We start from the raw sequence: 26,066 nt of genomic DNA on the forward strand, positions 1-26,066 counted from the left end.
AAATGACAGGTTTTGATGATACCCCAAATCGTGTGATAAATAATAGGATAGTTAAAAGTGGTTTATATTGAAGTGGGTTTGTCTTACCACAGGTAGGTGGGGCTTGTTGCCCTTGGAGATGTTGTTCATGTGGAAGGCAATGATGTTGTCCGAGTGGCCTGTGAAGACCGCATCAGCCGCCCTGCAGACAGTAAGGAGCACACTCATGAGTAGGTGTGTGCGTGCGCCCGCATGCGTTTCAAACGGGCAACAGGTAGAAAAGTCCCATTTCAAAATCAGGTTCAAAATGTAATAATTGAAGCCGATCACCGAAGCCATTTTTTTTAGCACAATTGTGAACAATTGCCACAGAAGACATTAAAAAAGGTCCAATGTAGACCGGGGTGTTTTTACATTTCTGGGTAACAATTAGGTACCTTACTGTGAGCGTCTTCAATTAAAATGGTCAAAAACAAACAAATATAACTTCTTAGCAAAGGAACATTTCTCAAGCAAGAATTTAGATATTGTGGTCTGAGTTGGGGGGGGGTGGGGGGGGGGGGGGCTGTAACTCTGTAACTCCTATTGTTCTATTAACTCATTTACTGCATGGTGACATCACGGGCCTTTAAATACAACTGCTTAGTAGTCTGGCCTCAATAGCATCTCACTAGTGTGCAAGATCTTGAGAACCTGACAAAAGTCCCACTACTGAAAATGATGAATCGGACACCTTATCGATAGCAACAGCTCATGGTCTTCCTGGATTCAGATCAGATGTTTTTTTTGACTCAATGGAGGAACGTAGTCAGAGAAATGCTGATGAATGTCTTGCTCGAGCTGTGTATGCAACTGGTTCACCTCTGATGCACACAGGCAATGTGTACTGGAAGAGATGTCTGAATGTTCCTCACCTAGCATACCCCCATCTAACCAGACATGTTTTATCTACTCATTTGCAGAATGCAGAGTTCAACAGAATTCAAGTGAAGGTCAAACAAATCATATAGAAAGCAGACAGTATTGCAATCATCTCTGATGGGTGGTCGAATGTTCGCGGGCAAGAAATAATTAGCTACATCTCCACCCCTCAACCAGTGTTCTACAAGAGCACAGATACAAGGGACAACAGACACACCGGTCTCTACATTGCAGATGAGCTTAAGGCAGTCATCAATGACCTTGGACCACTGAAGGTATTTGCACTGGTGACAGACAATGCTGCGAACATGAAGGCTGCTTGGTCTAAAGTGGAGGAGTCCTACCCTCACATCACACCCATTGGCTATGCTGCTCATGCATTGAATCTGCTCCTCAATGACATTGTGGCACTGAAAACAATGGGATACACTCTACAAGAGAGCCAAGGAAATGGTTAGGTATGTGAAGGGTCATCAAGTTATAGCAGCAATCTACCTCACCAAGCAAAGTGAGAAGAATAAGAGCACCACATTGAAGCTGCCCAGCAACACCCGTTGGGCTGGTGTTGTCATCATGTTTATCAGTCTCCTGGAGAGGAAGGAGTCTCTCCAAGAAATGGCCATATCACAGTCTGCCGATATGGACAGCCCCATCAAGAGGATCCCCCTGGATGAAGTCATTTGGGAGAGAGTGGTAAGCAGCCTGAAACCTATAGCAGTACCCCTTGCACTGATTGAGGGAGGCAATGTCATCCTGTCTGATGTTCAGACTCTGCTTGCAGATGTAAGAGAAGAAATCCATACTGCTCTGCCCACTTCACTGTTGCTCCAAGCAGAGGAAACGGCAGTTCTGAAATCCATTAAAAAGCGTGAAGACTTCTGCCTGAAGCCCATACACGCCGCAGCGTATGTTGGACCCCAAGTGTGCTGGCAAGAGCATCCTGTCAGGTGCAGAGATCAACAAGGCCTATGGTGTCATCACTACTGTGTCTCAACGCCTTGGCCTGGATGAGGGCAAGGTTCATGGCAGTCTGGCAAAGTACACTTCCAAGCAAGGACTTTGGGATGGAGATGCAATATGACAGTCGTACCAACATATCTTATCAGCCACCTGGTGGAAGGGACTTTGTGGATCTGAGGATCTTTCCCCTGTTGCCTCCATCATCCTCCAAATCCCACCAACATCAGCTGCCTCAGAGCGCAACTGGTCCTTGTTTAGGAACACACACACACACACCAAAGTATGCAACAGGCTGACCAATACAAGGGTTGAAAAATGTGTGGCCATCCGGTGAAATTTGAGTCTTTGTGAGCCTGACAACGAGCCATCTTCAACAAGATTGGAAAGTGACAGTGAAGATGAGGCCTCAGAGTCTAATGTTCAAGAGGTGGACATTGAGGAGGTCCAGGGAGAAGACAAGCCTGAGAGAAAGACAACCAAAGCTTTAGTTTCTAGACTATCATTTTACAGATGCATGTTGAAAACGTTTTTGGGAGATGCGATGGCTCATTGAGGATCATTCAATACTCCCTTAATTTTGTTGTTCAGTGAAATCATCCCATGTGAAGAGTCAACTCATAACTAAATGTGGTTGTTTATTTCTATTGGAAGGATTTAATAATTTGCAATTATGCCTACTTATGATAAGGTAAAAGGTTTGTTTCAGTCTCCATATGATATGGTAAATATATCCAATGCGAAAAAACATCTACATTTTAAATGGTATTAATATTCATTTGCATACATTTCCCATATATTCCTGTTAATTCCCATATATTCCCACAGAAAGTTTCCACATCGGAATATTCCCCAAAATGTGCAACCCTACAGTCGTGACCAAAAGTTTTGAGAATGACACAAATATACATTTTCACAACGGTTGCTGCTCCAGTGTCTTTAGATATTTTTGTCAGATGTTACTATGGAATACTGAAGTATAATTGCAAGCATTTCATAAGTGTCAAAGGCTTTTATTGACAATTACATGAAGTTGATGCAAAGAGTCAATATTTGCAGTGTTGAGCCTTCTTTTTCAAGACCTCTGCAATCCGCCCTGGCATGCTGTCAATTAACTTCTGGGCCACACATGACTGGTGGCAGCCCATTCTTGCATAATCAATGCTTGGAGTTCGTCCGAATTTGTGTTTTGTTGTTTGTCCACCCGTCTGGGGAGTTTCCCTGCCATGGACCCAAAATATAAATGTTTTGTTCCCCGAGCCACTTAGTTATCACTTTTGCCTCATGGCATGGTGCTCCATCATGCTGGAAAAGGCATTGTTTGTCACCAAACTGTTCTGGATGGTTGGGAGAAGTTGCTCTCGGAGGATGTGTTGGTACCATTCTTTATTCATGGCTGTGTTCTTAGGCAAAATTGTTAGTGAGCCCACTCCCTTGGCTGAAAAGCAACCCCACACATGAATGGTCTCAGGATGATTTACTGTTGGCATGACACAGGACTGATGGTAGCGCTCACCTTGTCTTCTCCGGACAAGTTTTTTTCCGGATGCCCCAAACAATCGGAAAGGGAATTCAGAGAAAATTACTTTACCCCAGTCCTCAGCAGTCCAATCCCTGTACCTTTTGCAGAATATCAGTCTGTCCCTGATGTTTTTCCTGGAGAGAAGTGGCTTCTTTGCTGCCCTTCTTGACACCAGGCCATCCTCCAAAAGTCTTTACCTCACTGTGCGTGCAGATGCACTCACACCTGCCTGCTGCCATTCCTGTGCAAGCTCTGTACTGGTGGTGCCCCGATCCCGCAGCTGAATCAACTTTAGGAGACGGTCCCGACACTTGCTGGACTTACTTATGCGCCCTGAAGCCTTCTTCACAACAATTGAACCGCTCTCCTTGAAGTTCTTGATGATCTGTTAAATGGTTGATTTAGTTACAATCTTACTGGCAGCAATATCCTTGCTTGTGAAGCCCTTTTTGTGAAAAGCAATGATGATGGCACGTGTTTCCTTGCAGGTAACCATGTTTGACAGAGGAAAAACAATGATTCCAAGCACCACCCTCCTTTTGAAGCTTCCAGTCTGTTATTCAAACTCAATCAGCATGACAGAATGATCTCCAGCCTTGTCCTCATCAAAACTCACACCTGTGTTGACGAGAGAATCACTGACATGATGTCAACTGGTCCTTTTGTGGCAGGGCTGAAATGCAGTGGAAATGTTTTTTGGGGATTCAGTTCATTTACATGGCAAAGAGGGACTTTGCAATTAATTGCAATTCATCTGATCACTCTTCATAACATTCTGGAGTATATGCAAATTGCCATCATACAAACTGAAGCAGCAGACTGTGAAAATTAATATTTGTGTCATTCTCAAAACTTTTGGCCACGACTGTACTTCTGACTAATCAGATCAGTACTTTTGCCAATAATTGGGCAAGACATCTGAATTGGGATGCCTGTGTAAATACAGCCAATGTGTTCTGGGAGGGAGTTCAAGCAACTATAAACCAGTAATAGCCAGATGAAGTACACAGGTGAACTAAACAGTTGAAAGCTCCATGGTTAGGGGCACGAGTGGCAGGGCTGGAATTGCCTCTTGTTATCTATCACCCATCTATCAAATGTATTTATAAAGCCCTTTTTTACATCAGCAGATGGCACAAAGTGCTTATACAGAAACCCAGCCTAAAAACCCAAAGAGCAAGCAATGCAGATGTAGAAGCACAGTGGCTAGGAAAAACTCCCTAGAAAGGCAGGAATTTAGGAAGAAACCTAGAGGAACCAGGCTCGGAGGGGTGGCCAATCCTCATCTGGTTATGCCAAGTGGAGAACACAAGAGTACATGGACATTAAGGCCAGATCGTTCTTCGATACGTTCAAACGTTCATAGATGACCAGCCGGGTCAAATAATAATCACAGTGGTTATAGAGGGTATAACAGCACCTCAGGAGTAAATGTCAGTGGGCTTTTCATAGCCGAGCATACAGAGGTCGATACCCCAATCAGGGGGTTGGCTGGGCTACTCAGGGCAGACAAGGGTTGGGGGAAGAGAGAGAGAGACACCTTGTTGTCATCCCCTGTCAATCAAATGAGAACACCCCACTAGGGGACAGGCCAGAGTTTGGGTGACCCTCTGTCATTACTCACAGTCAGTCTGTCAGTGACTGGCAGAACACACTGAAAAGGTGGCTGGCTAGGCTACTCAGGGCAGACAAGGGTGTGTGGGGGGTAAAGGGGGTGTGAGGAGGAGATGGTAGTGTACGGGTCAGATACAGGGAACTGGCTAGATTTCTCTGAAGCGTGGGGAGGGAAGGGGGCAACACACCCCACACTAAGGTTTCCATCCAGTGACTTCACTTAATTTTGAATGTATTCACTCGTCTCGACCATTCTCCAGAAGTGTGAACTTACACCCTCCTTTGTCAGACTTAAAAGCATCAGATTGGTCAAAGAAGCATTGGCCTGGGGGAGTTTCCGACCATTGTTAAAACCAGAGAGTTCGGGGTGTGGTACACTTTAATGTACAGATCATAAACAATGACCAATCAACCATACAAACACACAGCCAGAGCTAGCTTACTTGTTGGCCATCTCTGTTGTGAAGACGTACACAACCTTTGACCCGGGCTTGGGACCGCTGCCGCCCAGCTCCATGCTCTGCCCTCCAACGGCATTGTGGGTCGACGTGGCCGAGCTGAGCGCATTGTTGGAGTCCAGAGGCTTCATCTCTATCGAATTGCAGTCTGGAGAGAGAAACAGAGAGTAGAGGTGAGAATGAGAGAACACTATGGACCAGACCATGATGTTCATAACCAATGGTGTTGTTTCAGGATGTCTCCATTGTGCATCTCAAAATATCGCTCGCTATATGTGGTTCCTGAGACGCTAAAACACTTCTCCGGGGGCGTTGTGAGATCAGATATAATCAGTTCACTGCAATAAATACAACCTGGAACTATTCAGATGAGATGTACAGTATCAAGCATCTCAGAATAGGATTGCTGATCTAGGATCAGTTCAGCCCTATCCATGTAATCTTATTCACTGTGATCTAAATAGCAAAACTGCTCCTAGATCAGCATTCCAAGACGCTTGACACATATGGCCCCAGACCATTAGGCCTGTGTAATCTTCTCAGCGTTATTTAGGAGGACCATGGGGAGCACTCACAGCAAATCACGCTTCTGTTCCTTCCCAACCCCAGTTCACTGGTCTAGTCCCAGATTTGTTTGGCTGAGTTTACACAGGCAGCCCAATTCTGATATTTTTTCCACTAATTGGTCTTTTGACCAATCACATCAGATCTTCTCACATATTTTTATCAGAGCTGATCCGATTGGTCAAATTATCAATTCGTTAAAAAGAGGTCTGAATTGGGATGCCTGTGTAAACGCTGCCAGAGTACCGTTTGTGGTAGTGACCATAGGAGTTGGTTAGACTGTACAAACAGATCTGGGACCAGTTGACCAGGTAGCTACAGTACTTACTAAAGAACCCTGGGTCTTCCTCGTCACTCTCGCCCCCAGAGCACCAGTCCGCTCCACTGTAGGGCTGCCGCCGCTCAGCTACACACAGCCTCTTGGCTCGGCTGCCCAGCTCTACACCAGAGAGAGAGATGAAGGAGCTAAGTCTGGCTAGTGTCAATCAAGCACACTTATAAAGCTGTACTCATTACAACTTACTGATTTTGTCATGCACAAGTGAATTGAACAACACATTTAGGCCAAGCTGGTGTTCCGGGGTTTACAATAATGTGATGCAGCATTCGTAGCTTGGTTCCAGAACCGTTTGTGCGGTCTTGCTAAATCCATTGGACAATGACGATATGAGTTGGCTATACAGCACAAACAGACCTGGGGCCAGGCTAGGCGACAGCAATAACACTTTACGACCAAATAACGTGCTGCCTATTCACTAGTTCAGATCAATGCTCTCAGTGGGCCAATGAGTGGAGGGAGACGAGCTGCCAGTGAGGCATGCGGGGTAAAGTGGGCGGTCCAGATTGATCTCATCGAGAGCGAAATAGGGGGGTGAATGTAAATGATTTAGCCCGGTGTCTTTTAAAAACAGACAACAACCACAGGGAGCCCAGCGGGACACTGAGGGGTGGGCCTGGGTCGTGTTCATGAGGCAAAACGTTGTGCAACGAAAAACAAAAACGAACATTCAGATCATACAACTCATTTCACTTTTGAGTGTTTTCTTCCGATTCGTGCCTACCGAATATGACCCTGTACCTCTTACCCCAAAGTTTCACATGTAGACAACCAAACACGCACAAAACGTGTCACACACAGTCCCTCATTTAATAATAGCATCTTAAACTTTAAAAGGCTGGTTTCCCTGACCCAGATTAAGCCTACCCCTGGATTAATTTACAAAATAGCCTCCAACACTCTACTCAGCAAATTGGATGCAGTCTAATCACAGTGCCATCCGTTTTGTCACCAAAGCCCCATAGACTACCCACCACTGACCTGTAGGCTCTCATTGGCTGGCCCTCGCTTCATACTTGTCGCCAAACGCACTGGCTCCAGGTCATCTATAAATCTTTGCTAGGTAAAGCGCCGCCTTATCTCAGCTCACTGGTCACCATCGCAACACCCACACGTAGCACGCGCTCCAGCAGGTACATTTCACTGGTCATCCCCAAAGCCAACATCTCCTTTGGCCGCCTCTCCTTCCAGTTCTCTGCTGCCAATGACAGGAACGAATTGCAAAAATCCCTGAAGTTGGAGACTTGTATCTCCCTCGCTAACTTTAAGCATCAGCTGTAAGAGCAGCTTATCGAGCGCTGCAGCTGTACATAGCCCATCTGTAAATAGCCCATCCAACCAACTACTTACCTCATCCCCATATTTGTTTTTCTGCTCTTTTGCACACCCTCATCAGCACATCTATCACTCCAGTGTTAATTACTAAATTGTAATTACTTCACCACTATGGTCTGTTTATTGCCTTACTTCCTTACCTCATTTGCACACACTGTATACAGATTTTTCTATTGTGTTATTGACTGTACGTTTGTTTATCCCATGTGTAATTCTGTGTTGTTGTTTTTGTCGCACTGCTTTGCTTCATCTTGGCCAGGTCACAGTTGTAAATGAGAACTTGTCCTGAACTGGCCTACCGGGTTAAAGCAGCATGCTTAACGGAGGCTCTCCAAATAAGTCTCTATTTCATGTACTTTTAGTCCAGGAATTGGCTTAATCTGCATCCCTACAAAAGCTCCCGGTCCTCCGTTGTATGTATACTTTAAAGTCAGTCTCGCACATCCCTAGGAGTGTGCAGTGTCGACACACCAGACGACTCGCTTTCAGAACTGCAGAACCTTCTGTCCCCACCGCCAGACCCAAACCTGTGGGCCCCTCCAGGCAAGCAGCTGTGAGCAGTGCACTGCAGGCCCCGAGGCATAGAGCCTGAAATCTTTATGAGGTGGGGAGGTTTGTGTGTGTGTGTGTGTTAGCTGAAGATAGACATGGAGTGGAAGCTCCCTGTGCAGAATGATCCACATGCTCCATCAGACACACATGCCACAAACAAAATGGCCACTGGCACATACCTAAAGCATGTCAATAAAAAAATCAACAATTACCTAACAATCTACATTAACACTAAGGAATCAAACTGCCGTGTCTGCAGGGGTATTCTGGGACAGTGTATTTTATTAATATACACTACACCCATACACATTTGTTCTCACATGCTTTTACCATTTACCACACTAAAATTATGTTGTTGTTTTTTTTACTAAGGGTTGTCATTTTAATTCATCTATAAAATATCTAGTTGTGGTAGGCTCAATACTGAAGAAAAATACTGTTCACATTTATATGATTTCATATCATGAAAGAAGTAGAACCAGATCCTGCTCAGTAACAACAATCTCAGTTGTAACCACCAGAGGTCTCAGTGAAATGGAAATACTAAGGGGAAAATGACTGGACACCCCCTTTAACACAGTGAAATGGTTTCTTCCAAGGCTCCAGCCCACACAGAGTTTTTTCCACCAGGAGATAAACAGGGTTGTGGATGTCTTAATGCAGCACTACAGCCAGCCCGAGGAGGAACACACACACACACATATATATTATATACACACACATGCTCCCTCTTACTAGGGCGACAGCTACCAAGAATAGTGTGACTAATGCCATTCCCTCTAGGGTCCTGGGGGCCATCGTGACATGCCAGATAAGCCTGGGAGCCATCTTATAAGGACACAACTCTACATCCGTCACAAATCACAGAGAGTAAACCCCACACAGACAGACCATAAATACACTCCCACAAGCCCACTCAGACAACGCCATATCATTAGTTAATAAATCGCACTTCAACATCCAAGACCTAGTCCTTGTATTTTGACACTGAGTTCACCCCTCTGACTAGTTGATGTCACGGCGGACCGTTGAGAAGAAGGTGCAACAGCAAGGTGATGTCGAAGGTGAAAAACAAAAAAATGCCTTGAGATTCTGGAGAAAATGACCTACGTGACAGTAAGAGCAGCATGTGCATATCGGGAACTCTGAATCGGGCCCCATGAGACTATTATGATGTAGTGATACTGTAGGTGCCAGAGGATGTCGATCATTACCCTGGCTTGACAGACTAAACCTGTCGATGGCACCATCACTAGTTGTAGGGGAGGGCTCGGCCTTACCTTTCTGATCCCCCTCGCTGTTGGACGTCCCCGTGTCACGCTGCTCAAACGACTCCACCGAAGTGCTTCTTTCCCTCTTCATTTTGCCCTTGGCCCCGTTGCCTGCAATCAGGCCTTGTCCGTTTTTTAGTCCTAGGCTCCCTATGGGCCCCTTAGGGCCTAGAGTTTTGGGGTCACAGGGCGAGGGCTGCGATTGGCTGCCCGCGCCCCCCGGCTTTCCCTGATTGGGTAGTTTTGAGTCCATCTGGGCGGCGCTGGAGGGAGACATGACGGGTGGAGAGCGCACCATGGCCTCCTGCTTCTGTTTGGGACTGCTGATGGAGAGGAGACAACCAGGGTTAGTGGGGGAACATCAAACAATGTCATTGCTGCTCCCCCCCCCAAAAAAAAATATGCCAAAAGCAAGTCTTATCACATGCGCTTAACAGTAGAAACTAATACACCCATTCTTTACATCAAACCACCAACCGCTGTCATTATCAACATCACATGAGAAATCACAGAAGAGTCGTTAATATTCTCTTACATAAACGTTGCAGCGAGAACAGACGGGCAAGTACTATGGCTGAGACTAGTTCCCAGAGGCTGAGGGAGGCACATGGCAGCTCCCCGCCCTGAGAAAGCAGCACTCTTAAAACAGCAGCTGGGTCATGTTCATTAGGCACCAATACGTTAGAAAATGGACTAAAACAGGGCAGGACTCCATAGACTTGTCCAATAAGAAACGTTTATTTTCATTTTCTGTTGCGTGCCCTAATGAACACAGCCCAGTTCCTGGCCGGGGAGGCATGACGCACACAGGTGAGTGACTAATAAAGGGTAAACACGGCCACCTCCAGTCCTCACCCTTTCTTTGTTGACAGAGTTGGGAACAGCAGGGGAGGTGGAGGGGGGGTGTTAATATATAATCGGTGCCTTGTTAAAGTAGGCACTTTTAAGTACACAGCCTTATTTCTCCCTGTGCTGGGCCGAAACCTAGAGACAGGAACACAACTCGCCTCGTTGCCATGGAGACCAGTTACACATGGATAAAGCAGAGGAAAGGGGGCTGCTCTGTAGCCGACACGATGAAGTCGGAGGAGAAAAGGGGTAGTTGAACCTAACACAGGAAAGTACAACTGATACGGAAGGGGTAGTCAGACCAAAGATGGTGGATAAATGAAGATAGTTCACTCAGGCATTGAAAAATGTTTTGTCAGTTTCGGTCTACTTAACTGGAAGTCTCTTCTATAGACACCAACGCAATAACAGCTGGGTCTGGTCTACTTAGTTCATGGACTTTCATTGAACCATCGCTTCCTCTTCCATCTCTGGTCTGACCACACACTAACGTAGCTCGAGAACACTGCAGGAATCCATTTCTGGTGGTACGACGTTTAGCATGACCACTGCACTGGGCTAAAAGTCCACGGACAGATCAAAAATAGTTCACTTGCAGCGTCACAGCACTCAATGGGAGTAACAACAAGCTCCAAACAGGCCCCAGTCAATCCTCCATTTAAACGGAGCTCTCCTCTACAGCTCTCCCTTCCCAGCTAGCAGTGAAACATAAGCCCTAGCACTCTTCTAAAAACGCAGCCAAAATGGCCTCGCAGCCAAAACCGGAGCCAATATGGATCCGAAGCCAAACGTTAGGCCAATATGGCCGGCGTGCCTACTGTGAGATGGGCCCCAGCAGGGCTTTGGCAGTGCAGCTGCAGCTTTTATACTAGCCCCAGAGGGCCGGAGTCAGCACAGGCCGGGCCGGGATGGGCTGGCAGAGAGGCAGCTGCGGGGTGGAGACACTCAGGTCACTGTTCCAGGGCTCACGCATAGCCAGGACCTGCTTCACTAGGTTAAGCTTTAATAGGCCAGAGTAGTTCACCAAGTCTGGTCGTCATGTAACCTCATACAGGATGCCAGATCTGATAGATCTGAGCTCGCCTGATCTCTTAGCAGGTTTAGGAGCGGAGGACTTAGATCCAACCGCTAGACCTGATTCAATAAATACCACGCTATAAACTACAACACAGAACGGAGAGTCAGACGGCATGGCAGGCAACATGGTGGTCTTAATCAGAGAAGGACAAAGGGTTCGTTCTAGGTCGTCTCTATTGCAGAGACTGTCCGATCTCATGACGCCTGGGGAAGTGTTAAACATCTCAAGAACCACGTTGAGATGGTGTCCAGCAATCTTCTGAGATACGTAGCCCGATTGCTTTTGAGACAATGTGGAAGGCATTCAAACTCATTTCATTATGCAGTGGAATTGACAGGTTGTCAAGCAGGGACGGACAACCTGCGGCCCGCGGAGCGGCCCTGGAGCGGAGGATCATTTGTCCTTAAAAGTTTATTTGCTCCCCTGTTTTAAAGAGCCAAGAGAGAGACATAATAGCAGACAAGGACCCAGCTCACCTCTGCGTGTTAGCCGATGGGGAGTTCCTCACTTTGGGATTGCTGGAATGCATTGACGGCGATCCCAGGGAGACAGAGGATGGAGTCAAGTGCTGGTGCGGGCTGGCCGAGGGTGTGGCCTTGGCCCGGGTGTTCCTGTGGCCTGTGCCGGCAAGGGCGGAGTTAGCGGCGGGGCTGTGGTTATTAGAGGAGGGGTTAATGTGGCTATTGGCTCGGCCACTGTCTGGGCCTGCCTCGTCCCGCTCCTTCTTGACGCGCTCTTTCCGGCTAAAGTTTCCTGCTGCTCTTTCTTCTTGCACCTCCAGCATCATCTGGATGTCAGTACGTGTGAGGTGCTGTGTGCCTGGAGTCTCCTCAAGGAGCTCTCACAGTCCTTGGGCACACTGGTAAAGACAGGGGTGGAAGGAAGGAAAAAAGAAAAACAGGAAAAAATGTTAAGAAACTTCACAATGTGTGCATGTTTTGGAAGGCCACCCGTTGTATCAGGCAACCCTGGCATTATAACATCTCCTTAGATGGTTCGCGTCACTCTAAACAAGCGGGTGACACTTGGTTCGACTTTGCACCGCTCCATAGCATTGGATACTGCTGACCGGTCCACCAACTGACAGGACAACAGTATCATAGACCAGGGGTTGAGAAACACAGACAGAGGCTCTGGTTGAATAGCCACACTAACATTCGACTAAGTATTCAATCCTAATGCATGGCTTTAGTCCAAGTGGTATGCTAGTATGGACGGACATAGAGAGGCCTATTCCTCCTGTGTAACCTTGTTTGGCGTGTCATCCTCCTCCTCCTCCTCCCCAGGGCCATTTTTCTAAGAATCACTATCACGAGACAGTTCCCTATCCTCTGAGAAAACTCCTCCATAAAGCTGCACTGTCAAGATAGCATAAAATATTCAGGATAGCTCACGATGATGCAAGTGGTTCCATAAGCCCCCTCTGGCTAAAGGGTAGGAGACTGAAACCCGTGAGAGAATCATCCAAATGAAACTACGGCTGAAACTTCAGCTTGGCCACAACCACCAAAACACAATTCAACACTAGACTCACAATCAGAACCCAAATTCGTTCAAAGACTCAACCCCCCCCCCCCCCCCCCAGAAAAAAGCTAGTTGCCTGCCAGGGCATAATATATTTGGTTCTGGCTTCTGAGAGGACAAAAAGGTTCAAATGTGATGTACACTACTCAATAAACTAGATCAACAGCCCTCCTAGCTTGACGTGCAAACCATACGTGAAATCTAGTGACGAGGATGGGATTGGACTCAAGAAACCAGGGTGCTTTTCGCGAGACATCAAACGGAAGCAAACGGACTGAAAACGGGGAGCCTGTAGTTATAAAGATAACCAATAAGAAACTCTTATTTTCATTGCAAAAACACTTTCCGTGTATTGTTACATTTAGCTATGGTGTGCACTAATGAATACGACCCAGCAATGGGAGCACATCTCCGCAGACGTAACAGGCTCAGTATCGGAGTGTGCGAGTCAGGTTTTGTGGGGGGGGGGGGGGTCCTGCTATATCTGACACATCCGTGCCCTCCTGGGTATGCAGCGGGACACATTACTCATGGGGGGGGGGGGGAATGTGGTAATCAAAACCCAGAAAGAGAGTCGGGTTGGGAGGTTGTGAAAGAGAAGGGTGAGCTCACCAGCAGCAAGCCTTGACCGGCTCTACCTCTCCCATCGATGACTGAGAAAAACAAAAAACAGGGTTCTGTTCATTAGAGCACATCATCACAAAACATTTCTAACCGGCAGACACGTGGGCTTGGTGTGTCCATCGGCTACAAAATGACAAGAGCTATATCACAGAGTTGTGTTCATTAGGGAACGCCGTTTGAAAAAGAAGTGCAACGGAAAACATAAGATATCTTATTGGACAGGTTCAGATGGTACCGCTCCGTTTCACTGGAGCGTTTATCAATTTTCTGCCTAATGAACACAACCCAGGCCAGTATGCCTAGGCAAGGCTTCTGCCCTCTCCTAACACAGTATGTTCATGATATTCAAAAAGGCAGAGACCCATGTCTGTATAAGGCCATGAAGAGTCTAAGAGAGAAAAAACAGTTTCCATTCCACCACTCGAGTGCGGTAAGCACCGGCAGAGGCATTGGAGTCAGTTGAGCTTCTGCGCCGGGGAGAGAAAGACCGAGACATTACACTTCACTAACGAGCATGCACCCACACGGTCACCATGGCAACGCCACTGGTGTCTGAATCTGAACGACTCCCAACACAACTCGGGAGTGTTTGAACGAACCGTGCCGCTCCACAGACAAGCACCCACCCCCACACACAGACACACTGGGAAAGAGGCAGAGGGACCACAACCCCCCCCCCCCCCCCCCCAACCAGCCTCATTCAAACAAACATCGACCTACCCCACACACACACAGAGAGAGAATGCAAGAATGCACCAGCGTTTTCTGCTCCCTCCCTTGGCCTGTGAGATCTGAGATGGACTAAATAACCGGACGATACAGTTTATCAGGCCTGCTGGTCTAGCGCCAGGGCAGGACATAACAACACCTGACTACAGATCGGTGCAGCAGGAGCCTTTACTAGGCCGGGTCAGGTCAAGGTACCTTGGCTAATGCCCCTCTCTGCAGTGGACCAGAAAACAAGCCAAAATCGCAGGCACTTTATTTGATAATGGTGAGAGAGAGTATGAGAAGGAGAGGGAAAGGAGAGAGGGTCATATGGAGGAAGAAAAAGGAGTGGAACTGAAAGAAGGTTAGAAAGAGACAAAGACGAAAAGCGGGAGAACGAGGAGAGAGAGGAGGAGCAAGCAAGGGAGACGAGGAGGAAAGGGACAGGCTCTCACCCACCGGCATCATCTCCCACCGATAACTAGCCGGTTCGTCTCAGTCTAGCGGTCACAGCAACTAATTGGAAGAATTTAAACAAACTATCAGCCCAGCTCAACAACAGAGAGCCATTCACACAGACAAGACGGAACAGACCCTCTTCCAGCAGTCTGCTTTGCTGTGGTGCCACAGGGGCTCCATGCTAATAGCTAATGTGTCTTCTTAAATGCCCTGTATGAACTGCAACCGCTTGTTGTTTACTCTAACAGCGTTCTCTGTGTAACTGTTTGTGTGAGCGAGAGAGGGGGAGAAACAGAGTCAATGAAGAAGAGCGAGCGGGGAGAGAGGGAGAGAGTCAACGAGAGAGCGAAACCATCCACTCACATTTATTTTTTGCATTGCTGGAGGGCTGTGCAAAGCGTTGCAACATCCCCTCTCTCAAAGAGCACTCATTTCCATATTCCCAGCAAGGAGACGAGCGCTCTCAAATTGACCTTGACTAGGGCTCCACATAAACCCGCCGCGAAGACACCAAAGCAGGTCTTTTTATCCTACTGAAAACCAGATAAACATCATGCAACTGTGTGAAGTCTCCCCCTGGACGTACTGCGTACTACGGAAATATCCTGAATAAGGGGGGTGCTGGATAGAATTAGTCTAACCAACAAATCTCAGAGAGTGCATGTAACCTGGTGGTGGTTACGCAATAGGCACGCATGAATGGAAAATATGGATCCAGAATTACACTCCGATGTTTCACAAACACAGATCTCCATTTTCTGAAGGACCCATTTCTCCGGACCACACAGTAGACACGCACACATGCACGTAGGCTACACACACACACACACCCTACCCTCTCTGTGCCCACCAGCATCTACCAGCCATATTATGTAAATTCCATTTTGAAGCAAAGCCACTACTGATCAGTGAGACTCTCCCCCTCCCTCCATCCCTCCTGTAGTGAGGATATAGCCTCCCTCTCTCTCCCCCTCCCCCTCTCCATCTCTCTCTCTCTGTGTTGGGTCTGTGCTTGGCTGCCTGCAGGGACAAAGGCTCACACACACACACACACATGCAAACGAAGCCTAGCCAAAATCTCAGGATTAAAGACTGACGGTCCCACCAGACACAAACCTGAGTGCATTTATCACATGGGTATGAGTACACACACGCGCGTACAAATGTACACACACAATAACAATGTATGACCGAAGAGTAGAAGAGTGCGACACATGGAACAAAATGGGCCAGATTCAGATTCAAGACAATCCTGGGTGGGTTCTTCTTCTTCACACAGACAGGGCAAAGTCATTCTGCAAAGCCTCGGTCAGTGTGTTTTCTGCCTGCCTGCCTGCCGGTCGGCCCATCCAACCTCCTTCCCGATCTGTCTACTCAAGGCAGAAACCTTGGATTTCAGCTGATTTTACATCTGTAATGCTCACCATTTCAATAGAGGCCAGGGACATTAACTGGTTGGCTGCAAAAAAAAATTAAAAAATAAAAGTAGGGTGATATACATTATGATCCTCTTCCAAACTAACATCACACCAAACCGTTTCACTGGCTAACGGTTGCTGTCAGTCTTGACAAATGTCATCGGTGTCACCTCCAGTCCCGGTGAACTTTAAAACCACAGTTTGAGCGCAAGGAGCTTGACACGCCCTCGGGAGGATGACACACTCCTACTCTCGTCTGGCCAGGCTCAGTGTGTGTGTATGCGTATGTATGTATGTATGTATGTATGTATGTATGTAAGTAAAAGGTTGCTCGCAGTCATTAACCGCTGGGTCTAAGATGAGACTGAAAACACTTCATTCAGAATGAGTCAGACATGAAAGCTAGAGTCTAAAACATCCTCTTTTTTTTTGATCGAAATTAGCATATTTTACAAATTTTCGCCAAGCCCAAAATGATAATAATGGTGATTTGGGACTTTAAAAGCAGCCAATGCTCTAATGAATGCACCACTAACTGATAGTCCGCTTCCACGCGCCAAAAAATGCTAGCCAGGAGATTCTGGCCATTGCTAAATAACCAATGGTTTGGATGAAATGACAACCTATGTAAGACGAAAATAAGCTAAAAATATGTAAGACGAAAATAAGCTAAAAACGTATTTTAAAGCCAACTATCCCTTAATTCCAGGCGAGTATTACATACTCTGGGTACAAAAAAAATATATATACACTCAGCCTTGGTTCAAGGATGAAGGAGAATAAGTAGGCTTTTACTTCTGAACATACAGTTCTTTGTTGCCAATTTTCTTCAAGGAAATTGATTATTGTTAACGTCAGGGACTCATTCCAGGGAACCGCTGTTCTGTGGACAGCCAACTAAATCTTGTTTTGAAATCACCATCCTCAAAACTAAGTCCTTGTATTGCTTTCATAGAGGATGCCCCAAGTCCAAGCACATGCCTTGGAAAGAACGAGGCTGAACTCTGAGATCTCCATTTTGCGTTCTAATCTAGATACCCAGAAATCCGCAGGCGCCTTTGAGCCAATGTCACAGAGAGAGGCCTAGGCAGATGTTCATCTGAGCCACTGACCGACCGAACTAACTACAGGGAGTAAGGTACATTGTACTGCCTCTAGGGTCTGTGCCTCAGGGACAAAGATGGAGGAAAACTGGATGTGCTCCCTCTACCAACCACTTACTCTCTACCTCTCTTCCAACCCTGTGCTGCTCACCCTCCTCTCCATTCCCTCCATCCCCCAGCTCTTGCTTCACCAGGCTAATGCTCACCCCCTCCTCCCTCTCAACCCCCTGCAGTCCAACGGCTTGTCTGTGTGTGTGTAGCACTCACCATGTCCCTCTGTCACGATATAGCCGTGGCCATGTCTGCATTGCAATGGGCCGCGCTCGTCAAATCCCCAACGCTGCTGGAGACAAAGAGAGAGACATCACTCACCAAATCACAACACCACACTGTCCAACATGGCTGGCACGCACACACAGGCTTAGCAGATAGAGGTAGGCAACTGAGCGGCTCCCCTTTACGGGATACAATGCAACTTCGGTTTAGCAGTACACAACAGCGGCACTTAGACAGCTAGTAGTTCAGTATAGGAGGAGTGAGGCCTATTCACATGTACAAATATACAAGATTAGGAATAGCATGAAGGAAAACCAAAAAGGGAAGACCATTAAAAATGTCATTTAAACCATTACACGGCATCATCATATCTTTACCACATAACGTGCAAACAGAACACCTCCACCGGACGTTCTAATTGGTTTGTTAATTACATTTCCTATTAGGTCTACCCGCTCACAGCAGCAATTTAAAAAGAGATGTATTGAAATCAACTGTAAAACGCATATCAAACTGTGCCATGAGGAGAGTGAAGAGAGCAAAGTGGAACCGAAGTTGTCATGTGACGTAGCCCTATTCTGAACATGATGGAGAGATGCCCATGTCAGATGATGTAATCCCCACTCTCTCCCACACACACGCTGGTGTGGACAAGTGTGTGTGTGTGGATAAAAGTTGTGTGGCAGTTCGGCGTTCACCTTTCAGTGGGTGATCTAATCTGCTTACAGTGGCTGTGGGGCCAGGGCCAAAATCTCATCAGCACTGCCAAAGACGATCATCCGGAGCAGGTCAGCCCTAGCGCCAGCACACTCACTTAATTCCTCTAATCTGCCCACTGTGTGTGTGTGTGTGTGTAAGCTACATCTTCGCGCTTGCATTTAGTACATCTGTGAAGAAGTGCGAGAGTGTTTGTGTACGTCTCTACAACGTGTGTGTGAGGGTCTGAGTCATGCATGTGCCTCGTCTGTGTCCTAACAAGCAATCCTGCACCGCCATCAGCCTGATGCCAAGGAGTAGCAGCCGGACACAAACTAACTTGAAACCAACATGAAACAACAGTGTACCAGGCAGGCATACTTAAGCTCAGCTCAAGCATGAAAAGCATTTGACCCAGGTCTGCTGGCCCTGGTTCTGGGTTAGACATTCTGATTGGCCCCAACACTGTCGGGGTCAGCTCATCACACAGTTAATAGGTCACCATATCTGCAGCCAATCGCGGTTCTAAGACAATCTACCAACAGCGCCGAATGAACAACAGGGTCCACAAAGCAGCCAGACGATCACAGAAAGCTATACCCAAACCATAGCCAATCGTCTCCTAGTGTGCAGTTAAGAAATATAATTTGATGTAAATCAAAATGAAGAGTCAGAAATGATTGAGAAGGCGGCTGTGTTTCTTATACTTTGAAAATGCATCCTTCCTTGAAGTCATCACTGATCTGACACGAGTGGATTGGTGAAAGCTATGAAACCTACAGGGAGGAACGGAGGGAGAAAGGCAGCATTCCAAGAGGGAAGGCGGACCAACCGGAATGTCGGCAGTGGGCGACTGGTGGCCGTCCACAGAATATCGGGCGTTATTACCTGTTCATCTCTGAAAGATCCTACGACCTACGCAAGGGGGGGGGGGGGGGGGGGTGTATGTGGAAAGAGTGAATCTGCTTTGGGATTTGATCTCAGGAGCGAGACCGTATCGATAGAATAATATCATTGATGTGCAGATGGGGAAAGAGAAAACATTAACACAGAGAGCTAATGTGTGTCAGTGACAAGACGCCACCATATCCATCACCACTCACAGCCCCATCAATGTGTGTGTAGGTACATACGTTGAGTGTATGAGCATGTGTGCTTATGAGCGTGTGTTTCTAGTGTACCGAGGGCTATCAGACATCCCAGTCACAGGGGCTGCATTATGGCTTGACTGCGGCAGAGCAGAGGGGCAGAGAGGAGGGGTTGTCACTGCATCGCTCATACATAATGAGAGGAGCATGATCAGCAGATGTGCCTCCCTCTCAGACCCAACACACACAGACGTATCATAACTGAGATACTCAAACCTAACTCAGTAAACTGATTGCTGTCCAAGTCCTACACAAGACAAAAGACTCACACACAGTAACACAGCTCACTAAACAGATTAAGCTACTGACAAACCAAAGCCCACTAAACCTATTACCAACTAAAACCCTACAAATACCCCTCAACAGACAAGCAGACCCACAACAAACATTTTACCAACAAATCCAGTGGTAACCCTAACCCTGTGCAACACCCTCTGGGGGCTGTGACAATACCGGTATTGTGGTATTTTTTTCCATCACCAATTTTTTTAAATATTATTTTTTTATTATTATTTTTTTTATACGAAGCAGACGAAACTCTTTGGTCCTTTAAAAACCTGCAGCATATACAATATTGAGTGCTGTAGCTTGGATGACAACATTAGGGCTGTTTTCCTCAAGAAGTTAAAACCATGAGTAGTGTTTCCTTGCCACAATACTAACGAGAAGTCCTGGCTTTACTCTGTATTACACGCCAAATGGTTTTGACCTTGACTTAGGCCTGAACTACCCTGGTCCCAGATCTGTTTGTGCTGTTGCCTACTCCCTTGTCCTTCAGGGACGCAAACTAATGAGGGTCAAAAAAAGGGGACCAAAATCTTTGCACAGAAAATCTGAGTATACAGCAAGAAAATGTTCCTATTTTAAGAGTGGGGTTGTCACAATAACAACATTTTACTAAAGATGCGTTACATTTTAGTCATTTAGCAGATGCTCTTATCCAGAACGACTTACAGTATTATATTTGACCTTTAACAAGGCAAGTCAGTTAAGAACAAATTCTTATTTTCAATGAAGGCCTACCGGGGAACAGTGGGATAACTGCCTTGTTCAGGGGCAGAACGGCAGATTTTTACCTTGTCAGCTCAGGGATTTAATCTAGCAACCTTTCGGTTACAGGCCCAATGCTCTAACCACTAGGCTACCTGCCGCCCCGGTAGTAAATAGTCTTTATAATAGATGTATGTTTTCATACTACCCGGCAACGATACAGAGGACCCTCCCCCTAGGACGGCTGTTCCCGTTTTCTATACATTTTGCACAAAAACCTGCTACTGCAGAAAAAAGCTGATTTTCTCATATTGAAAGGCATATCTGCGATTGGGCAGGAGGAATGTAGTAAGGAATATAAATGCACAATGATCTGCATTTTCATATCGGCAGTAAGGGGCACACACTTGGCCTATATGAAACCATCTTTAACCTACTCCTCAGACAACTTTACACACAGCCTACACACTCTCCCTCCAACACACCCCTTCTCACTTACTTGCAGCCCGTGAGTAGTTTAAAGGGGCTCGCTACATGGTAAGACACAGATCCACTTCACTCGCACTGTGAGCCGTTCCAATATTTAAACAATTGTAACAACAGAAACCCAACCCCTGTCTGCACACCCCAGCACGGCTAAATAAACATTTTAAACTGATGGAGATGGGCAGAAAGAACAGCCGGAGACAAGCGGCTGAGTCGGCTAATGGCTGGTTAGGAGATGCGGCTGACTGCTCACAGCTGTCACAGCTGATATTGGATGAAGCGTTCTGATATGACATTTCTGACATCAGGCTCTGAGCTCCGATATTCTATTTGTAGGACATGTAGGGATGCATTCTGTGCGGTCATTCATTTAGAGAGAGAGGTAGTGACCACACAGGGACAAGATCTGTTCGCTCCTCTCTAATAGCGCAATGGGCGATACACTCTGCGCCCCCCTCCCCATGATTGTTTTACAATTCCACGTGATTCGCGTGGATGACCAATTTTGAGATCAAAACGGTAAATATCGCCTTAAAGCGACGAGTTTGCATCCCTGTCTATGGCAGCGGCATTCAGAGTCTGCGTGACAGTGAATCCTCGTCAGGCTGGTCTGTTTGTTCTTACAGGCGAAATTAAACGTGTCCACTTCGCTCGCGCTCTGAGCCGCTCCAATAATTAAAACAAAATGCAACAGAAACCCCATCACTGTCTGCACACCCCAGCTTGGCAACACGGCTAAATAACATTTTCAAACTGACGGGAGATACACAGCAGGAACGGACGGAGAGAAGTGGCTGTGTTGGCTAATGGCTGGTTAGGGGGATGTGGCTGGTTGCTCACAGCTGTCACACCTGATATTGGATGAAGCGTCTGATATCACGCTCTGAACTCTGATATTCTATTTGTAGGACGCGTCGGGGTGCCATCTGTGCTCAGTCATTAATTTCGATATGAGAACATACACCATTATTTAGTGATCACGCAGGGATAAGATCTGTATGCGCCTCTCTTTTATAGCTCAACGGGTGACATACTGCGTCTGTGCACTTTTCGTCAGACACGTCTCGATCACACCTACAGACTCTCTGCAATTTTGGTACACCAGAAATAGATTCATTTCCAATGGAACGCTGCGTTTGCCTTGCAGCATTGCGACGCAGAGGCAGTTGTAGTACGTTCTGTGTGGCGCGTACACTGGATTTACTGAACATATGCCTCAAAATGTATGCGAAGAGGATGATGCCTCGTACCATTTCGCGCAAAAACACTGTCTGTGTGATAGAGAAGTTGTAGATGGGTTAGATCACGTGTCTTGTTTTGAGATGTGGACTGATTTTCATGTCAATGCTAATATGGCTAAAATTCCCTAGCTAGCTAACCAACAACTGTAACAACGTGTGTGAGACAAGCGCTCCATGTGCAAATGCATTCGTTTTCAATAAACATTGGCAACGGAATATAGTTTACATGTTGTCAACCATCTATGCCAACCCAGTCTGTTTAGCCCCAAAGTTGTGCCAACGTCGGTTTTGTTGCTAAACAACCAACCAGTTGTTTAGCAAATAACACCCGATTGGTACTTAATTAAATTGGTCAATGGTTCTGCACGGATCTCATATCACACTGTTCACTCAATAGGCATATGCAGCCATGAATTCACACAGTCATAGGGGAAATTGAATAAACTATTTGAACAGGTAAATTCTAGGCTAAGCGGTTCAATGCAAGTACGACATTTACCACTTGGAGCAGCCGAACAGAGTTTGCGACACACCAAATCGCCACAACACAGGCTCTTTCTCAATGTTCTAACAATGATTTAACGAAATCATTGAAGCCTGCAATGATTGGATAGGCCTTGACTGGTAAATATTAGCTAATAGAACAGGAATTTCAGTTGTCATTTCGGAAATTTCAGTTCTGTCATTTCAGTATTCAGAGTGCAGGAAGTTCAGCTCTGTCATTTCAGGGCAGGAAATATAAAAACAGGTCAAAGAGCATCTCTAGACCGCATAGAGAAGCCAAGCTTCGTCTAAAAAAAAAAAGTCCTGTTCATTTACCACAAAGGCTGTTCCATTGGCCCTGGCTTTCTCCACTGCCAGTCTGGTTCACCCTGCCACCACTTTTGGAATGGGTTCGTGGCACAGACACACGCAGCCAAACGGTTGACGCATGGGCGACACGGTGTCAGACCATCAGCTGGTAACATGAGTGACGCGCATTGGAATGGACACACCAGACACACAAGAGCAGGAGAACTCACAGTGGTGACGAGAGGTTGTGCTTACAATACCGCGCTGAGCAATGCTTAAGTTCCTATCATAACACCAGGACTATTTCATCTATGGGTGGTGAAAACCTGTGCCCCCGCCCCATATCAAACTGTGTTTAGCTAGACGCAGGAACAGGAGCAGAATCCTTTGCAGCCCATTTAATGTCCTGGCAGGCCTCAGCTCTTCTTGGCACGCTGGCACTGTGACACAACCTGGCCTTGGCATCGGGAAGAAACCATTGGCAATACAATGCCACTCCAGAACTCATTGCGCTTGGCAAAGCCTCACCAGTGCACTCATATAGCATAAGGTTACAATGTCTTGCCAGTGCTTAACCAGCCATATTACAGAGTGAAAGGGAAAAGGAAAAATGTGCCTTGTTAGCAGAAGGGATTATTTGGGATAGAAAGGGGGGAATGGAGGAGAGAAATCCCAGAGTTCTCCTGTTTCAGTGGAGGGTGCCAAATGCACCCCTCCCCCACACGCCAGTAAAGCGTTTCAAATCAGCACACCCTACATTTTTCAACTCAGGGAGGGATAAGGTATCCGTAGACCTGGCAACCTTCATATTCACATCATGAGCTGAATTGAAAAGATTCCACTACAAGTGGAATGAGCTGAGCTATAGAACTGAGCTATAGTCAGTAGCCACTAGCCAATCAGAGAAAGCCATTCCCTCACTGGGGGTACCACTAGCCAATCACAGAAAGTAGGGGTGTAAATAACAAAAACAACACTAAAATAAAGTGCAATATGCGTGTGAAACCAATATGCAAACAGAATCTATGCGTGTGAAATCAATATGTAAACTAAATCTATGTCCATCTCCGTTATAATCTACTGGGAAACCAAAATACTCCCAAAATAGAGATTTAAACGATGATGGAGGATCCTGCTGGTTGCGACAGTTCATTTAGAGTTGACAGTACCGGCAAACTGAGCCACTGTGAAACCCTGCAATTTCAGATTACACAGAGGAGAGAGAGCGAGAGAGACGACAGAGAGAGATGGGTGATAAGAATGCACATTTTGCAGTGGAGGGAGAAGTAAAAAGAGAACGTTCCATTTCTCCAATGGGGTTTTGAGGAACAGTAACTAACCGTGCCAGATTAAAAAGAGGCCCATTTATTAGAGCCATAGCCTGTGGCAGCTGTGGCAGTGACAGATGGCCCAGTGCACTATGGGAGAGTAGCTGGGTCACAATCAGGTCAGTTGGGCACTGGTGGAAAGGGCAGCAACACCCACACACTGCACATGAGTGAGAGGGAGAGACTGCACATCACCAGGGTCATGTTCATTAGGCATTAAATAGTAGAAAACGGACCGATACTGGGTTGGACCAACTGGGTTTGTCCAATTGATAATTGCTTGAAAACATTTCCAGTTGGGTGCCCAATGAACATGACCCAACATGGCCTACTCTTACGAAAACATAGACTGCTCACATCAGACTCTCACAACAGTCTAACGCCATCAACAGCATGCCACCAATCACAATAAACCAGAACAAAACAACCTCCAATACCCTATCCACACACCTGAGCCAAGCCAAAGTTGCTGGAACTGTGCTAGGAAGGACAGTGTGAATGAACAGATACATTTTACCCAGTACGGTTTTGATGAGCATGTCAGTGTCGCTCTAATTTACAAACACCAACAATCTAAAATGAAGCATTAGCCTATATGTAGAGCCAGCAGTATGTCCTGACCATGTGACTGGACGAAGAAAAAAAATACTATGGGTCCCAATTAAAGGACATAACTAGACTCCTACCCAGCCATGGAAACAACGCATGCCTACACCACACATTCTCCTGTACATACGCGCGCACACACACCATTTCCTGGCGGTCAGCCTGTGTGTTCCTACATCGGAGGCCATTAGTGGGTGTGTAGGTCACGGGCTGTGATTACAGGATGGTGTGCTGGGCTGTTTCATGCCATGTGAATGTGCCCGCCCTTAGATCTACCCAGGCTGGCGATAACCCCTGCTGCACAGCATACCGTTCCAGAAACAGGATGCACTGTCCTCTACCCAGGGCCTGAACCCATGGATACAAGATACATGGATACAAGAACTTGTCCCCGCCCCCCCACACAAACACATGTCTGAAATTTGTGGAGTAAACTATCACTTCAAGTTCCCTGTTACTGCTCTTTGAGTTCTTTAAGTTTAGACTCTTAGATCCCATGCACAAATAGACAATTGCGCAACATAAGCCGTCAGGTGTCATGGGAAGAGTCGACATCTGTGAATACGTTGTCACAGACAAAATAATAAACTGTTTGATTTACCGTATTGTAGTCCGTGATACGTGTTGTGCGTAACCTTCCTTATGCTTGAACAGAATTGACACATACACCAACAAGGACAAAAACATTTACACGTCATATCACCTGCCTGTAAAGTCCAAACCACAACAGTGACAAAGTAACATGGAGGCTACATACACATGCATTTGTGTGCGTGCGATGTTCCTTACCTTAAATGACCCCCAGGTCTCAGAGACCCCGGCTACTCCTCACGAGGAGCGCCTATCCCAGGGTTCCCTTTGACCTTGGTCCGGCAGACAAAGCAAGCTGACTGGCTTAGCGTCGGCCTGGAGTCACAACTGTCGCAGAGCCTCAAATCCCAGCACTCCCTCTCAGCAGAAGATCACAGTGCCCATTCACAAACCTGCAGAGAGAAAAAGACAAGCATCAGGGGTAAATTCACGGTCTTTAAAAACGCTCGGAATATCGCAGATAGAAATAGAAGAAATCCAGTTGACACGATCCCCTATTCCATCTGAGAGACAATCATTTTGGTTCTGAGCAATACATTCTCTCTACGAACGCTCCGTAACATTACATCCTCCTAAACAGGCCTCAATCTCCAAAGAAGACCTAAACACACTTAACTTTTGGTTGAGGAAAATGATTAT

The 26,066-nt window shown here is 46.5% G+C and overlaps 1 protein-coding gene across 19 annotated transcripts in view; it reads right to left on the minus strand.

Annotated features, from left to right (window-relative positions):
* LOC110495938 (B-cell CLL/lymphoma 9 protein) overlaps nucleotides 1-26,066 on the minus strand; it is a 108,458-nt gene that overhangs the window by 5,818 nt on the left and 76,574 nt on the right. For 3 of the 19 annotated variants that reach the window (XM_090208260.1, XM_090208261.1, XM_036952439.2), the window contains 7 exons: nucleotides 25,626-25,819; nucleotides 17,541-17,613; nucleotides 11,914-12,296; nucleotides 9,520-9,833; nucleotides 6,344-6,454; nucleotides 5,437-5,599; nucleotides 88-181 (listed from right to left, as the gene is read on the minus strand). In XM_090208260.1, the coding sequence (XP_090064386.1) occupies nucleotides 88-181; nucleotides 5,437-5,599; nucleotides 6,344-6,454; nucleotides 9,520-9,833; nucleotides 11,914-12,224 (993 nt within the window). In that variant the 5' untranslated portion in view covers nucleotides 12,225-12,296; nucleotides 17,541-17,613; nucleotides 25,626-25,819. Of the gene's footprint in view, nucleotides 1-87; nucleotides 182-5,436; nucleotides 5,600-6,343; nucleotides 6,455-9,519; nucleotides 9,834-11,913; nucleotides 12,297-17,540; nucleotides 17,617-25,625; nucleotides 25,820-26,066 lie in introns of all 19 variants that reach the window. The other 16 variants (XM_036952440.2, XM_036952441.2, XM_036952443.2 and 13 more) reach the window with 7 other exon arrangements.

Source organism: Oncorhynchus mykiss, chromosome 18, assembly GCF_057628025.1.
Source record: "Oncorhynchus mykiss isolate SJ-2025 chromosome 18, ASM5762802v1, whole genome shotgun sequence".
NCBI lineage: Eukaryota > Metazoa > Chordata > Actinopteri > Salmoniformes > Salmonidae > Oncorhynchus > Oncorhynchus mykiss.